We start from the raw sequence: 17,831 nt of genomic DNA, 5'->3' as shown, positions 1-17,831 counted from the left end.
TCATAAAGCAACATGCCAGGTCAACACAAAGTAGATTTATAATGTTTACTCTTGACTGTTCAATAAAATTTGACTTCGGTTCCATCTGTAGATCCATCTTTGATCATTTTTACATAAGACACAACATTTTTTCAGCAACGCACTGTAGGATAGACACACATAAAAAAGAGACTTCTCAAAGAAGTTTAATGTTTTAAAAAAGTGTCTACATGCATGAGTATCTCAAGACTTTAATTACTTTTCACTTCAGGAAAGTTGTGATGTATAAACATTTTACAAATCTGATCTCAAAAAAACAATGGTTTAAGTAATCTGTGCTTTAATGCAAAAATGAATCCATTTCTTCAGTTTCTCATGTAACATGTTTATTAAACATTTCAGTGTCAATTATTTCTTAAGATTGTAACATTTAATCTTGAAATGGAGCTAGTACCAATTCTACTTATGGGAATATATTTTAGACCTTTTGAACAACTTTAAGTAAAGTGAAGGTCACTGTCTTTTAATTGTGCTTGGAAAAAAGGCAAAGAAATGTCAGCTCATTCTTTCCAACTAATAAAACACTTAATGATGCAAGGTTGTTTATAACATTAATGCTATGATCATGGTAGATTATTTTTGTTTCTGTTTAGTATTTAAGATCAATATATCTCCCAAAACATTAGTAAGTTCAACTCAATTTGATTTAAATATTGAATTTTTCAGTTTGGCTCCAGAAAAATCCTAATAAATAAACATCAACATGTAACTTTCTTTTCCAGACATTCAACCACAAGTTTTCAATCTATATGACTTATCGTAGGATTCGTAATGGGAAGTGTAGCTTTTTAAGATATTTTTTTAGAAATAAAAATAATTATCTCTGCATTAAATAGGGGATTCGAAATCACTGAACTTCCGAAGGAGTATGTGCTTTAATTATTGTTCCCACGTTTCTGTTTTAATATAAAGTGACCATTTGTACTGTCATTAGAAATATACATTTATATATAAAGTTTTGCACTCAAATCTCTTTATTTTGATTACCTATGACTAAAGACCACAAATCAAATATAAACTCTATATAATATATCCTCATCTCAGAAGCATATGTATATATACACATATATATTTGTAGAACAATCCACTGTTTTAAATGTGATTCTGACTTTAAAAAAATGCTATTTACAGTTTTATGACAGAGAAATAACCTCAGCCTTCATGGTGGTAAAATAAACAAGGAGTTTTGGTCTGACTGTCTCACCTTGTGCAGATGAAATTAAACAAATCATGGAAAACTTTCTTAAGAGCAAGGCCTTGTAGACTAAGCCATGAGGAGGAAAGAATAGATTTGCTCTTTCTGGGTCTATATTCAAAAAAATTACTGTTGATGTAGTGATTCTTCTCCACCAAGAAAGCAGTGGCCCTATATTAAGTTTTTTTATTTATTTTTTTTTTTGGTACCGGGAATTGAACTCAGGACCTTGCACTTGCCAGGCAGGTGCTTGTGCCACTGAGCTATATCCCCAGCCTGGCTCTATATTAAGACCTTCAACCTTTTCATATACAACAATCAAACCATTCTTCTTCCTTCTCTTGTTGTAATACTCTGATTCATACCAGTGGAGCCTCAAGGCCACCAACTGAGATTACTTAGCTACAATGTTATGATTTTCTGAACTACAAGGTTCTTTAACATGTTTTCTGAATGAGAAAGAGGCCCCAAAAGAATCATATTGCATTATATGATGTCTCTTTATTGTGCCAATTCACGATGGTTAAATATGTGTTATGAATTTCATATGTATACTTCAAAGCCAAAACTATTAACATGACCAAGAATAGAACAGTTGGCTATCTTCTGGTTCTCTGAAACACAAAAATCTCTGAAACAAGTGGGACACCAAGCACTTTTTCTTTCTACAGCTCCAATATCTAGCTTTAAAAAGTATGCTGACCAGAAAGCTATTTTGCGAAACTCTCAAAAGTTTTGTTTCCGTTTTCAAATATACAGATTGCGCTGGAAACTCTCAGAGTAACCATGCCTTCATTTGTACTTCCAGAGCTAATATCGAAGCTTTACTAAAAACCATATTTTTCCTGTGACTATTTCAGTGCATTTCAAAAAAAGTTTATTCCATTTACAAGAGAATATGTGATAGATGAGTTTAAGACCCAGAAATTAGAACAATGAAAATCAATGTAAAAAGTATTATTATTATAATAAACCTGAAGAACAAAATATTAAACCTGATTCACATTTTTAAAGGGAATTAGATAATCATGTTTATATAGGTAATTTTAGAAACATAATGAATATTGACTCTTCCTATTAAAGAGCAAAATGTATTTAAAAATTAAGCTGCAGTTAAGCATTTATTCTGTGTTCTAGAGTGTAATTTTGTCAAGATTATGTGCAAAAGAAATATGAGGTTTCCAATTGACTCTGTGAAACAAGTTGTAAATAAAACAAATTTCCAAAGCATTTCTCTGCAGAGAATAGTTACTTAACACCATAAGGAGAAAATATATGGATTGTGTGGTTAGAAGATTCCTTTCTTTCCCCAGTACTAGGGATTAAAACCAGGATTTCCTGTATGCTAAAAAAAAAAGTGCTCTGCCACTGAACTAGACCCCTAAGTTGAATGAGCCTTAATTGTTCCCAGAAAGGAGAGAAATATGAGTGTAAATGTTAAATGACAGACACCCACTGAAAACAGGGTAAGAGATTTTGTTGGATTCATGCCCCTATCATATCTTTTCAGAATTAACTGGTTTAAATCTATTCCATCATATGTCAGTGTAATTAATGATTGTGGGGTCCATCAGCTATGTTACTTGTGAAATGATCAGCCGTGTTGGGGTACGTGTGTATCACCACAAAAGATCCACTCATTTCATGCTGAAAGAGCCTGTGACCTCTAAGCTTTTTTTTTGACCATTTCAAATAAAAAATAAGGCCTTGTGTTTGGGATCCATTTCTTCCTGGAAGTTATAGGTGTATTCATAATCGAATTGAATCAAGAATGACAAAGAAAACATATCCAGATCTTCATTTTTTCCAAGGGCAGTTTTTCCAAACAAATAAGACTCTTTGTTGTTATTTTTGTAATCTAAATATATTCATTTGTAACTTTCCAGGTATTTTGATCTAACAAGTATCTCTTGTAAATATGTGTTCAAAATCTCTGCCTAGATGTGTGGGTAATGTTTATTCTCCTAACTTATTAGCCAAATTACTCTGTTGCTTTTTCTACCAACCTCCCAATAACATTAAGTAGGGTACTTGGTGAAGGACAAGAACCACTGTTGAAGAATAATGATTGTGCAGAGTGAAGGAAACTATGTTGATCTTGAAAGAATATAGCGACCAATGGCAAGGTTCAAGTGAAGACCTAGAGCTTCAGCAAAGTGTATATATTTTAGGTAGTCATAATTGGAACAGTACATGCTGGACAGTAGAGATATAGGAGAAGTTACATGCTAGTCTTCTTATTAATAATACCCATAAATCTGCATACATTTTAAACATTCTGTGTTGTTTTAATTTGTTTGAATTTGGATGTCTCAATACCATTCCTGATTTGTAGGGCTAAGTAGATCTTTTGACTCCAATGTAATTGTGTAACATTTGTTTCTTTGCTAACATTTTTCTAATACCTTAGTATTCCCAACTGTGTGCTTGCTTGCTTCTATGCTGAGTTCTTTTTCACTCACACAACTCTGTTAGAGTCAAAGTTGCTAATTCCATCTACGTTCAGCCTGTCCTTAAAAATTCATTGTGTCACTAGGATCCTTCTCCCTACTAGACTTACCAGTGAGAATATATTCAACAAAAAGCCACTGGCCTCATAAGACACTAAGTTAGGAATGTAAAACCCATCTTTCTCTTTTTCTGCTGCGAAATATGGTACAAAACTCACCAGAACAGCTAGACTTACACATGGTACGCTCAAATGAGTCCACAAAGCAGAAAATAAGTTCAAAGGATAAAGACAAGTAACTTACACCTTACTGCCTGCACAAAGTAATGACCTGGAATGCCCCAGTGTTACTTCAGAATTATGAAAATAACTTCTTTACTAAATGACTAAAAAAAAATGAGATCCTGGATTTGCACCTTTGATAAAAATATGATAGCTCTAAAAAGAATCTGAAACTTTTTAGGAAGGAACTAAATCACTGAAAACCATTAGATTCAACACAAGAGTATTCATTTGCAAAAGAAATCTTAACAGTTTAAAGTGTAATTTTTTAAACTCTTCTGGATGTTAAACATACTGTATAAGCACATTACAATAGTGTAATTCATAGATATTTAGTTTTATGGTTTAAAAAAACCCTAGAAACAGAATGTAATGGTGTCAATTCTAGATGCCCAAAAGAAATACAAAATCGAACAAAACCACACTACAGCATTATCTAGTTCAAGTTAGAGTCTAACATCATTGTCTAAGTTCAATTTTCCACGACCTTTTCCTTAAGAACTGTATTTCATCTTTATTATACTTCTGCATTTGTTACAATTAGCCCTCTAGTAACAACACAGTTTAAGTTTCTGTTTGTGGAGTCCTGATTTAGTTTTTCCTTTCCTTTTAATTGTGCTAATCTTTGTGCATGTGAATTTTCTACCACATTGCAACAGGCAAGCTTTGGTTCAATTTTCTTTTCCTAAACAAGGGAAATTTTGAGTGCAGAATCTTAGCTACTAGGTCCTGCATTGCCATTTTATTTTTCTCTCCTTGGGTGAAATTTATTGGAAGGAAATGGGGAAGGGGAAGGGAGGGGAGGGAGAGGGATGACGAGGGAAGAAAGAAAGAGTTCTCAGCTATGTTGAATCTTGATTCACGACTTTGCCTCCATTCATGGTTGGTGTTCCAGAACTTTTCCTTGAACGCCCTTGTTTTTCACCAATTTCATGTAGTGATGGTTCTCTGTACATACACACTGCAAAACAAAATCACAACAATTACTTACGATCATAGAGGTCATCAATTTGGCTTTAATGACTTCTCAAATTTTATTTTAGAGTATTCTTCCTTGTCATGGCTAGTTTTGTTCCCCACTGTGGAAGAACATTAAGTTGCTGATATACTTAGTGGATACCCATGGTTCTCATGTAGTTCTACTGGCCATGACCTTTTAAGCCTTCCTGAACTGCAAACCTGTGAGTTCTTTCTGTTTTCTGATAGATAAGGCTTGAGTTTTTACACTCCCGTAACCTAGATAACAGGATTTTCACCCTGAGTTAGAAGACAAATTGGAGGTTCAGTATTTAAAGATAGAACTTGCTATTTTTCTTTGTGGTCCTTATTGCAATCTAGTTGGAGGAGGAAAAAAGTTGCTGACAAGCTTCTAATCTTTATCCCAGTATAAGAATTATGACTTTGTTGTTCATAAGCCAAAGCTTAGGGAAACCTTTGTGAGAAATAATAATGGGCAGGAGGACAGAGAAGAGGAAGAAAGATGATTCAACTTCCCTGATTGCCCGAGAGTCCCATCGTCTATACTAAGGGACACAGTCCATGAAATTTTAGTTATTCATCAATAGGGAATATGATTATGCAACCATGAGATTTCAGTTCACATCTGTAGAAACAGTTCCTTTTCTCCTCTATTGTTTTGTGTAGCCATAAAGCTAAATTATCAGCTGGTTGTCAGATTATTGTTTAAAAAGTACAATATTTTCCAATTCCTAAGTGTTACAAGACAGAATCAATTAACATATGGAATAAATTAATTCAGCTTCATTAGATTGTTCTGCGATAGAATATGTGACTGTACAAGGTATATTTTGCTTCAGTGTCAAGAGTCACTTTTATGTTTGATTTAAGGAAAAGTAGTTCAGGATCTTCATTTATTCAGTTCTCAGTTAAAATAGCTTAATAAGTTCAATGTTATTTCCAACATCAGGTAGCTTCCTTCCTTAGACTTGATGGATAAGAGTACAATTTGGGAGGTATGCTTTTTGAAGGGGAATATTTCTTCCAATATACTTAGTAACAGAATTTCTTAGGCACTCATGTGCATTTGAATTACCAAAGCACATTGTCAAAGTGCAGGTTTTGATTCTGAAGCTTCGTGGTGGGTGTGAGAATCTGTGTTTTTATAGTGTTTCCAGGGATTGGTGGTGAAACTGGACCACATCACCAGGAGTAGAAATATGACTGCAAATTATATTCGTTAAGGGTTTTATGGAATTGTTACATACACATTTTTATTAATGGTAATTGAACACATTAATGATATTTCCATACCTGCAGATAACATGTTTGATCACATGAATGATCCCTATCCTCTTTTACCCTCCTCATTTACTTCCCTAATAGTCACCCTTCTACTTTCATGTTGAACACATCTTCTAAACAAGATTTTTAACTATTTCAGTTACAGAAGTGAATGGCTTTCCAACTTCCCCAAAGCAGTAAACACATTTGGTTGAAGTAGCAGAGTATACAGAAGTGTGACTAGTTCAGAGAGTTGATTCTGACATTTTCTAATTATAAAGTAAGTACTCCAAGTTTCTGTCTCCTTGATTTAATAAAAACAAGAAAAAGTTTTGGAAGATTTTATTGAAATCCTTGGAGTCTTACAGTGCTTACCTGTATTTCTGTTATGAAGAAAGTATCAAAACTTGAAAAATTACAGTATGCTTTTTTGTGTAATAGTTTATTCATATAAAATTATAGCTATTTATGTATAAATGGTTCATGAACAGGGAACATCAGAAACAAGAATAAAATGATTCATTTAGAAAGTTTTTCATAGGATGCTATAAAACTCTGTTAACCTAATCAGCTGTGAAACTCATATAGCTCCAGGTCCCAACAGAGATTGCTAAGCCAGAATTTCAGTGGATGAAAAGAAAAATCTTTTTTACAAAAATAGAGAACATATTTTGACCTGCAAATTTCTTTATCATAATTTCAGAAATAGTTGAAGAGTTCTGTTTTTGCTTTTCCATTTATCAACACTGTTTTATGTTTTTTATATCTGAGTTGCTCAGAGTTGAAATTTCTCTTTTAATTTTCTGATAACATAGATTCTACTCAGATTTTTAATAAGAGGGTTTTTTTTCATTCTACAAGTATTTTTTGCTATCTCTCACTTACACATAAATATTCCACTTGTGATAACAAAGAATCTACTATATAATTGCCAGTGCAGATAACTTTTCCAATAATTCAACCCTGCTGACTGTCATTGAATCAAGTCTATGGGGAAGTTTCAAACTGCCACCTTAACTTCTGCAATTTCAATTAAAAAACACAAAAAACAGCACTCACCAGTGCCATACCAGACTGTGTAATTTTCTCTTTTTCCAGGACAATTTAATCACTAACTTTTCATCATTGCCATTAAATTAAGTAAAGGAATTCAGGATTTTAAGAAATTGTTTTCCTTGTAGTTGGAAAAAGTACACAATACATAAACCTTCCAATTCATGGATAAAAAGAGTCTACCCCAATAAATCAAATAGATGCTTGAATTTCTGTGATGCTATATAAAGCAAACTAAGGTCACTTAGGAATTCTGTACAGAGAGAGAAAGAGAGAGAGACAGAGAGAGAGAGACAGTCACAGACAGAGTGTTATGATTGATACATTGTGTCAACTTGGGGAGTCTAGAGGTTTGGCTAAGTGACTCAGCAGGAAGCCAGGGTGCTTACTTTGTATACATCCTGAGCCTGTGGAAGAGGAGGGCATTGGAATTATGTAAGAGCTACAGGCCCCTTAGGTGGGGGTAGCCTGTTTACAAAGTAAGGGAGGGAAAGAAGCTGCTTGCCGCGATTCCTCCCTTTTGCTCTGGCTGCATTGCTGTTCGGCTGCCATTCCCCCTTGCTCTTGTTGCTTTGCTATCTTCTGCCTCGGAGCCAACCAAGTATGGGCTGAAACCTTCACAAACTGTGAGCCGAATAAACCTTTCCTTCCTTCATTTTGGGCATTGGGTACTTTGTCTAGGCAATGAGAGAAAAGTAACCAAGACAGAATTTGGTACCAGAGGAGTGGGGCCGTTGCTGTGACTATATCTGACCATGTGGTTCAAGAACCTTTGGAAATGGCATGTGGGAAGTGTTCGGAAAGGTTCAGAGATGTCGCCTGAAAGAGAAGCGCTATAACATCTTTGGCTGCTCTGTCTGGGAGATTCTGGTCAGAGCTCTGAAGATCAGAAGGCTAATAGAAATCCTGCAGATAAAGACCAGGTTTGGGAGGTTTCTGCTGGAAAGAAGTACTTCATTGGTTATTGGACTCCAGACAATGTGTGTTATGGCTTGGCAGAAAGTTTGTCTGCATTTTGCTCATGTCCGGAGACTTTGCTTAAGACTGAGATTAAGGGCGGCAGCAGACTGGTTAATCTGGCAAAAGAAATTTCAAGGCAGTCGAATGTTGGGGATGTGGCATGGCTATTGTTGGGGGCTTTTAGTCAGATTTATATTGAGAATCAAGAACAAAGAGCCCAGCAGGATGATTTAAAATGTGAGTTTGGCGAGAAAGAAAGCTCCAGTGAAGCTGTGGACTACAAAGGTGGAACTGAGGAGATCGACATTGCTGAGAAGGAACAGGAGAATAGAAAAGATGGCCTGAGGGCATCACAAGAAGCAGCAAGTCTCCCCTCTTTGCAGCCTCAAAACTGCAAAGGTGACAGACCTTGCCTTGAGAAGGAAGCCTCAGAGCACCAGGTTCCAGAATGGCAGCAGCATAGAAAATCTGCTCCTCAGAAATGGATTCAGAGGGCCCAGCGATCCAGGCACTCGAGCCTTATGGCCAAGAGAGAGGAAAACTTGGCTACTGCTTCAGGTGGCAGCAGACCTTGGCATCATCCACATGGCCCTGGCTTTAGGTGCATGGATAATGCAAGAGTTCTGAGGTTAAAGAGGCTTCCACCCAGATTTCAGAAGGCCTGAGAGGTCAGGCAGTGTGCCCCTGAGGGAGAAGTGTGTGAAGCTGTGAGTGTGAAGCAAAAGGGACCCTGGAGACCTCAGAAGTTCAGAAAAGCCGGGACCATGGATCATCTAAGGAAAGCTGCAAGGAGGGAGCAAAGCAGGCCTAAGAGAGAAGCCATTGAAGCTGTAACCACTTGAAGTGCCATAGGGGTAGACTCATGCAAACCCTTTGGAGCTCACAATGTGCCACAAGTTGCTTCAGATGCTGCTTGTGGAATTACAAGACATAATGTTAGCTCTGCTGGATTTTGGACGTGCTTTCATCCCAGTGCTCTGTATCCCCGTTTGTATCTTTTGGAATGGTACTGCTTATTTTGTGCCATTGAATGTTGGAAGTGTTTAACTTTTCATTTGTACAGGGGGTCACAGCTAAGAGTTCGCCTTACATCTCAGAGGAGACTTGGGACTTGGACTCTTCAGCAGTGCTGAAACTGTTAGGACTTTGGCAGCTCTTGCAGATGGACTAAATGCCTTTTGCATAAAGGGATGTGCATGAGTCTTTAGGGGGTGAAATGTTATGGTTCTAGTGGAATATAATGTCTTTGTACCTGGAAACTGGTTTAAAGAGATATGTCTGGTTGCCAAGCTGACAAGGGGTGGAGTGTTATGGTTGATACACTGTGTCAACTTGGGGAGTCTAGAGGTTTGGCTAAGTGACCAAGCAGGAAGCCAGGGTGCTTACTTTGTATACATCCTGAGCCTGTGGAAGAGGAGGGCATTGGAATTATGTAAGAGCTACAGGCCCCTTAGGTGGGGGTAGCCTGTTTACAAAGTAAGGGGGGGGAAGAAGCTGCTTGCCGCGATTCCTCCCTTTTGCTCTGGCTGCATTGCTGTTCGGCTGCCATTCCCCCTTGCTCTTGTTGCTTTGCTATCTTCTGCCTCGGAGCCAACCAAGTATGGACTGAAACCTTCACAAACTGTGAGCCAAATAAACCTTTCCTTCCTTCATTTTGGGCATTGGGTACTTTGTCTAGGCAACAAGAGAAAAGTAACCAAGACAGAGAGAGAGAGAGAGAGAGAGAGAGAGAGAGAGAGAGAGAGAGAGAGAACAAAGTGTTTTCCAAAGTTATAGATTAAATTAAAGTTCTTGGACTTTAATTTTAATTGTTACAGACCCTGAGATTCAGTAATATGTCTAATTGAAGGGAGTAGCAAATAAAGAAATATAAACCTCAATCTAATTTTAGAATTAAAATGTAATTAAAAGAACATAATCCAAATAAATTGCAAAAAAAGAAAAGCATTTTCTTTTCCTTTTCATAATGGTCTTAACGCTCTACACTCTTCTGAATGGCACAAGATAAACAGCAATATAAAATACTGAAAGACAACACACATGTTCTATAAAGTGCATTATAAGTTTAAACCATCAGAGCCCTCTGTTGTATACAACAAACACAATGATAAGCCCTTAAATAAATCATTTTGAAGTATTCCAATGTTTTAAACTGATTAACTCATTTGATACTTAGACTCACTTGTGAATAAGATAGGCTATAAATTTATCTTCTTCATATTTTAAATATAAAAGAACTAATCAATTGCACATATGGTAGATGGTGCATCATGGCAGAGCCAAGAGGAAAATGTCAGGTTTCAAATCCAGGTTAAAAGTTGTTTACAGAATAAGAAAGCCAGAACTCATCAAATAACTGAATTATATTGCCTAATGTTTAAATTATTACAACCATATATTAATACTTAAATTGACAGTAGTCTCATTAAATGTTCCTATGTCATCAAGAAATAGTAATGAAAGCAAATACAATACTGATGTTATTAAAAAGTGTTGGCAAATAGGTAGCGAGTCTGAGACCTTTGTACACTTCTGTTTGGAGGCTAAAATGATGAATCCATTGAGTACAGTGGGCTAATGATTCATCAAAGTGTTAAACAGAATTACCACATGATCGAACAATCCCAGCTCTGGGAATGTAGCCAGAGGAAATGAAATGTTGATGCATTTCAAACTTGCAGAAATTGTCTCAGGGAATTATGTGCAATCTCAGCTTCATAGAAGCAAATGCAGCTGAGGACCTATTGTGTATATGAGGCCAACTGCTATCTAATATATTTATTCCTAGTGCTCTACTTTGACTGAAATTCAGTAAAGATGAGCTTCAAACTAATTAATATGTCCTTCTTATCTAAGAGGAGTTTAATTTAGCACCTAAGAAGCTTAAAATGACAACAGGTATTAGTTAAAAAAATTTACTAATCTCACATATAAAAGAAACCACGTTCTTTATAGTAAAAATTAATAAAAATTTACAGAACTATCACCATCAGAATTGGAATTCTGTTATTAATTTCCAATCACATAGTACTCAGCAGTAGGGAGGACCTTGAATGAGCATCTTTCTACGCTCTTATCTTCAAGGGTTATATACATTTTATAGCTTCTGTTTTGTGTTTCTCAAGTTATTCCTATTATTTGCTAGATTCTCCATCTCTGCCTCTCTCTGTCTCTGTATTGTACTCTCTCTCTCTCTCTCTCTCTCTCTCTCTCTCTCTCTCTCTGTCTGTGTATGTCTCTTTCTCTCTCTCAAGATTGAATACAGAACCTTCACACTGAGCTCCACCTACATATCACTATTTTTTGGACAGGGTCTTGCTAAGTTGCCATACTGGGTTCAAACTTGTGGTCCTCTCACCTCAGCTCTCCACAGTACTGGAATTAGATGTGTGCACCACCACACAGCCTGACTTCTTTCTCTTCTTAAAAGCCAGAAACTTACTACCTAGAAATATCTTCAATCACTTGATGTATGGAAGTTCAAAGTGCTGTGATTGTTAAGGAAAGAGTTATTTCTTTCTGTTCCACTGAACTATTGTTCCAAAAGAAATAAATTTATTTTGTTCTAGGAAGCTCTAGGATGTTATTAAATATCTTTTTCCTTAAATATGTTTCCTGTGCCCTTTCTGTTATACATTCTTGCTTATTTTGGCTATAACAGCAAAATTAATCTTCTTTGATAAAAAATATTTTTTTTCAGTACTGGGCCTGTACTTGTGGTCCTCCTGCCTCAGCCTTCCAGAGTACTGGGGCAGGAATGTGCCAGCATGCCTAATGATGAGGAGTAGTATGTAGACTGGAGATAGAGTGAAAACCAAGCTAGGTCAACAAACTACCCAACCAAAATTATCTTACCATCCTAGCTCCCCTGTCAAGATTTGGAGGAACTCAGAGTCATTGGCACAACTAGAAACAAGTTCTTGGATTTGCATAACTTGGGATATTAGTAATTAGCCATGTCTGGTTCAGAACACTGGACTAAGACTGTCATAGAGATTTGGTTTTCTGCAGGTATGATTTGATCCATTGCACCTGGTGTAAAACTGACTTTTCCAATCATGTTTCTGCTGATTGCATTTTACACTACTTTGTTAACAAAGTTTCTATACCCAAATGTCAAAGGGAGTGTGATATGGGAATGATTAAAAATGGAATTTCTCTTGCCCCTGGCTCTTCCAGGCTTCCTGGAACAGGATGCTTGCCTTCTTTCTATGCTTCTGTCAGATGTAAATATTTAGGAAAAGAAATATTTGCTCTGCTTTCATTTCATGGGATCACTTTCTGTGATAAAGTATCAGCGTTCCTACAACACATTTTTATCATAATAGTTTCGGATAAATGCTAAGAGAAGATAATGTTTTGAAAGAGAAAGCATTTCTATTGGTGTAGTACCATTTCTTCAAATCAAAGAAAACTATTATCATGGTTCTTTTCTTCCTCTTTATTATTCCTCTATACTGATTTATGTTTCAATTTCTTTCTCTTCCTCCTCAGACCTTCCTCCTCCCATGGTCCCCTCTCTTCTTATTGACGTTTCTTTCTACTCATTGCTTTTACTTTTCTAGATCCATAGTAGACTGATGCACAAGGATTCAGTCCAGCTCTCTGAGTAAAGTAAGGTAGAGAGATCTGATAGGAGAGTAATTTGTCTTTCTTTTCAGTGCAAGGACAAGCGTAGGTTTCTAATACTCTGCTCCTATCTTATGCCACCTTTAGGTGTAGCAAAGGCTGGGATTTCCCAGTAAAATTCCCTAATGTGAGCCCAGAGGTAGTGCAAGGCAGACACTAATCACGTGGAGACTAGGTATTGTGAAAGCTGTTATTTGTGCAGCTGTCCAAGTCTGAACTGCCTATGCATCTGCAGAAAGTTCTATAGCTCTTACATTAGAAATGAGGTATTGCATTTGCTCATAACAGGACTATAAACTACCCAATTTGTGACACTACAGTATTTATCCCATTTACATTGCTTTATTTTTAAATGAACATGAATGGAGGCCTTCATAGGTAAATGGTAACAATTAGAGACCGTACTCATAAGTGAAATAAATCAGACCTGCATGTGCAAGCACTGCATTGTTTTCAGTGTAAAACTTGAAAGAGTTCATTTAAAGTAGGAGGTATGATAGACATTGTGAAATGATAGGAAAACACTCAAAGGTAAAGGGCAACTGGGATGTGAGAAAAGAGAAGGGAAAGAAGGAGAAATTTTGTATGTATGTATATGCAGGATAGTCAACATGGTTGTTCTACTGTCTTGTATTTCTTTGCTGAAAGAAACTGTCAATGAGGCCTTGATCGATCAGTATTGCATGTCTCTATCTGTTTTCATGAGAAACCACTTTGAAGATATCAATATGTAATACAACAAGCATTGTTAATTTCCTACCGCTTTGTTTGTAACTCTGTATTGTCTGTACTGTTCTTTGGCTATTTTGTAAAAGGTGGTCTCTCTGTTAATGTTTTCCTCCTTTTATTTTTAAAATAAAAAAAATGAACATAAATGTTCTTAGAAAAGAGAAATAAGGCTGGGAATGGTGGAACATGCCTGTGATCTCAGCACTTGGGAAGCTGAAGCAGGAGGATCACTGTTGTTCAAGGCCAGTCTATGCTACAAAGTGAGTTCAAGACCAGTCTGAACTGGATAGTGAAACTATGTTTCAAAAAGACAAAAAAAAAAAAAAAAAAGTATGGATAAATAAATTTATATATCTGAGCTTTGAAATCTAAAAACAAAACAACAAAAACAAAAACCCCTACTAACTTCTCTTTGTAAAAATAGTCATAGATTTTTCTGGGGAAGGCCTTCACTTTAATATTTTTTATTATATTCCTTTCACTGGTGCCTGCACTGAGAATGTGGTAAACAGAATTTGTAGGTTTTCTTTGCCATTATGCATTATGATAGGTCAGATTCCTTGTTAACAACTTTTAACGTTATATAGTCATTTTACTTTATTTATCATAACTTTCTCTTGGGAAAGAGTAAAATAGTGATTTTCTTAAAAGTATAACATATCAAATATCCGGAATTGCTGTTACTTATAATGCAGACAACTTTGATAGGTTCCCAATACTATCCTACCTCTTAGGTAATATTAGTCATTCTCTAATAGCTAATATTGTTGAATATTTACTGTATCACTTCATGCTAAATACACTAACAATTTTTAAATAACTCACGAAGGAAGATACTGTTATCGGTCACTTTTGCAATTGAGCAAATTGAGAAACAAAGAAGTCAGATTGTTCAAAGTACTACACTGAGAGAGCAGGCTCACTTCCTGCTCTAAGGTCAGAGCCAAAATGTTGAATACATCTGCAGAAAAATGAAAAACTGTGAACTGGACTTTAGTCAAAAGTTTGAGCCCAGCCCTCAGGTGGATGCAGCGCTTCCTGGAATTCTACTGCATTTCCTTAGCCAATCCCTACCCACTATCTCGAACCTACAATATAGTAATACCTGTCTCTGCCACCCCCTTACAACAGATAAAAACAATTCCTCTCCTATACTTCCTTATCTTCATAAACAGCACCATCATTAACCCGTTCCTCATGCTCCAAAACTGATTCTCCATTGATTTCCATCTTATCTAACAACCTATGACAAATCTATTAGTGTGTTCTATCAGGTCAAACCTCACCATAAATTCATTCTTTCTGTCTCCAGTAATAAATCCTTACAGTCCAAGGTACCGTCCATCATCTTACTTAAGATCCTGGATGATATCCTTGCAATCTTGCTGCAAATCTATAATGACTTCTCGATCCATTAACCATGAAATCCAAAGTACTTAAGATGTCTAAAAGGTGTCAGTTTATCTGGTCCTTACCTACACCTCCAACTTCATCTTCTAGCGTTTTGCCTTTATTCCATTCTTTACACCCACACTACTTTTTTGTTGATAATGAAATATGTTTTGATTAGCACCTTTTGAAACACTGGTAATTTTACCAGGACAACTTCTTCCACATCTTTACATGTTTTCTACTAAAATTCATTCTGATTCTTGTTCAAATATAATTGTGCCATCTTCCCAAAGAGATTTACCTTGATGATCTTATGTAAAATAGCTCACATTTTCTCTCAGAACTAATACCTAGTGGTATTTTAAGATGCTTATTTATTTATCTGTTTATGTCTTTTTAAACCTAAATGCCAGAAAGTTAAAAAAAAAATAGGATCACTGAACCTCCATTAGTAGGAACAAAATACTCCACAATTATTCCATGGTGGTTTTCTAAATGAATATTTCTATCTACTATGTTAGGTTGCCCACCTGCAAATTCATCGTTGCTCTAATCTTTCAAAGATGGTCATATTACTGGTATACCAGTACATTTTAGGGTTTTGGGCATAAGTTTAGGACTTTAGAGAAAGTAAAGATTTGATGACTTTACAATGTGAAAGAAAATTAAGCTTTACTCCAGCCACAGACTTCTGCAGTTAGGCAACCTAACGTATTCATGAAAATCACCTGTGTTGCTTTTTCAAAATACGTATTTGCACAAGTCTTGCCTCTGTAGACTCTAATTCATGAGAAAACAAAAGAAAAACAATGAAATCAATAAGCTAAATAGATTTATAGAATGACAAATCAAATCACATTTATACACACATACTCAACACACACACATCTCACATTCTTTGGAGAAACCCCCAAATCTGTTATTAAAAAAATAACAGTGTTGGTCATAGTTTGCCTCTAACTCTGTGGTCCTCAGTGACTTAATTAACTTCTTGTAAAGTGTCTTTCTTCATGCTTAAAATAGGGATAATTAACATTACTCTGTACATTCCAAAGGTTTTACTGACTACCAAATGATACTTTGGATAAGGAAGCAAGTTGAAAATAATACTGTACCATGCAAATGGGATATAAAGTAGTAGAGTTGCTACTGGTCATTACTTCTGCATTACTATGGGACTCTTGCAAGTTATTTAAAAACTGAGAGTTCTGGTAGCAATGGGGAAAACTAGATGTAAATCTTTGATAGTCTATATTGTTCATTAGTGAAGAATTGGGTAACCTCTCTGCATGGTCATTGTAGTTACTAGAGATACATTCTTTTTGAAGTGCAGATGGTATAACTTCTGTTTTCGGTCGAACTGATAAATTCCACACTGTAAAGAACCTTTGTCCTTTATCTCTCCATTTAAAAAAAACATAAATATTAATAATTTTATTACTACCAATTCAATTGAATTTTCCTTGGCACTCTGTAATTTCCAAGAAATAGAAAGGTTAGATTGCTCTGTTAGTTAATGCACCATTACAGATATTTAATTGTCTTAATAGCAGATGATAAAAGGGCATGAGCAATTAACATGAAGCAATTTCACACCTTAATTAATGTCACATGGAATCCCTCTGGAACTGTGGGAGAATTTTAAATTCTGGTATGGAAGCGGAATGCCATAGGAATGATCCCATATACGGTAAACATTTACTTCAGAGTTAAGAGGCCTGATGGACAAAAAAAGATTCATAGCTTCGCTTAGAATGAGAGCAGAAGCACTAGTTGTGTGTAGGAGAGGGAGACAGATATAAAGGAAGTATGTGTGAGGCCCAGGTAGGAGAGTTTGACTAGAGATTAAATGCAGAAACCAGCAGAATGTGGCTTTGAGTGGGGAAGGTTTCACAGGTCAGCCAAAGCCCAGAATTCAAAAGGACAGGGAGGGCTGCAGCTGTTGGTTTTTTTTTTTTTTTTCTTTTGTAATTAACACAATCAGAAGCATCAGGTGCTTCTATCTCCATCTTTCTGTACTTGCGTTTTAGTGTAGCTGGGATCAAAAGGGAATTTTGGGACATAAGCCATTCAGCTCTCTGACCAGATAATTAAAATAAAAGTAGCAAAAAAAAATTGCAATTATTGTCCTCTCAGTTGAGCTTTAACACACCAAGAGTCCTGATTTGTTCTGCTTTTTGGTGCCTTAAAAAATAACCATTGAAGGGATTATTTCTTCCCAAGTTCAATGTTCATTGCCTTTTATTCCTCCTTTAGTGCCAAAACTCACAGCATTTCTCCAACACATAAAACAGGGGAACAATGCTGGCTTTTGCAAAGGAAAAATGGGAACAAGTTTTCATTCGATCTGGCAAAATTATCTTGAGAAACTGAAATTTCTTGCTATTTCTCATCTTCATTTTATTTCTCTAAAACAGATGGAATTTACAGTTGACTTCATCTCCAGAAGTGACAGAGGTTGAGCAGTGTAAACTGTTTTCTTAGAATTACCTGACAAATCATGGCCAAGACTTTGATCAGAAGATATATAAGATACAATCAAAAACATGATTAATTTTTAAATTAAAAAATATTACAGTAAAAGGGACATTGCCATTAATCTCACTCAAAATATTCATTTCAACCCCCTCATTTCAAACATGGTTATCCTATCATTCTTGCCACTTTCTGAAGCAGTTCTGGAAATCCTCCTTCTTGAGTGTCTATAGTGGCACCATCGTGGATGCCTGATGTCCTGAACTGACTTAAAACATTCACCTTTTATGCTCATTTTGACCTTGGGTAATCCAGAAGATGTCTGCATCCAGATCCAATGAATACAGTAGATGAGGATGCAGTGTGAGGTTTTTACAAGCTTGTCCT

At 36.0% G+C, this 17,831-nt stretch overlaps 1 protein-coding gene across 2 annotated transcripts in view; it reads right to left on the bottom strand.

Annotated features, from left to right (window-relative positions):
• Positions 1 to 167: 167 nt before the first annotated feature.
• Positions 168 to 17,831, bottom strand: part of Fgf12 (fibroblast growth factor 12) — a 527,560-nt gene continuing 509,896 nt past the window's right edge. For both annotated transcript variants that reach the window (XM_005383217.2, XM_013513605.1), the window contains exon 6: positions 168 to 4,926. In XM_005383217.2, coding sequence (XP_005383274.1) covers positions 4,808 to 4,926 — 119 coding nt within the window. In that variant the 3' untranslated portion in view covers positions 168 to 4,807. The remainder of the gene's footprint in view (positions 4,927 to 17,831) is intronic.

The sequence above is a fragment of the Chinchilla lanigera genome, unplaced genomic scaffold (genome assembly GCF_000276665.1).
Source record: "Chinchilla lanigera isolate Chin_1 unplaced genomic scaffold, ChiLan1.0 scaffold00019, whole genome shotgun sequence".
Classification (NCBI taxonomy): Eukaryota; Metazoa; Chordata; class Mammalia; order Rodentia; family Chinchillidae; genus Chinchilla; species Chinchilla lanigera.
Note: the sequence above shows the minus strand (reverse complement) of the source record. Positions and strands in the feature narration are given on the sequence as shown.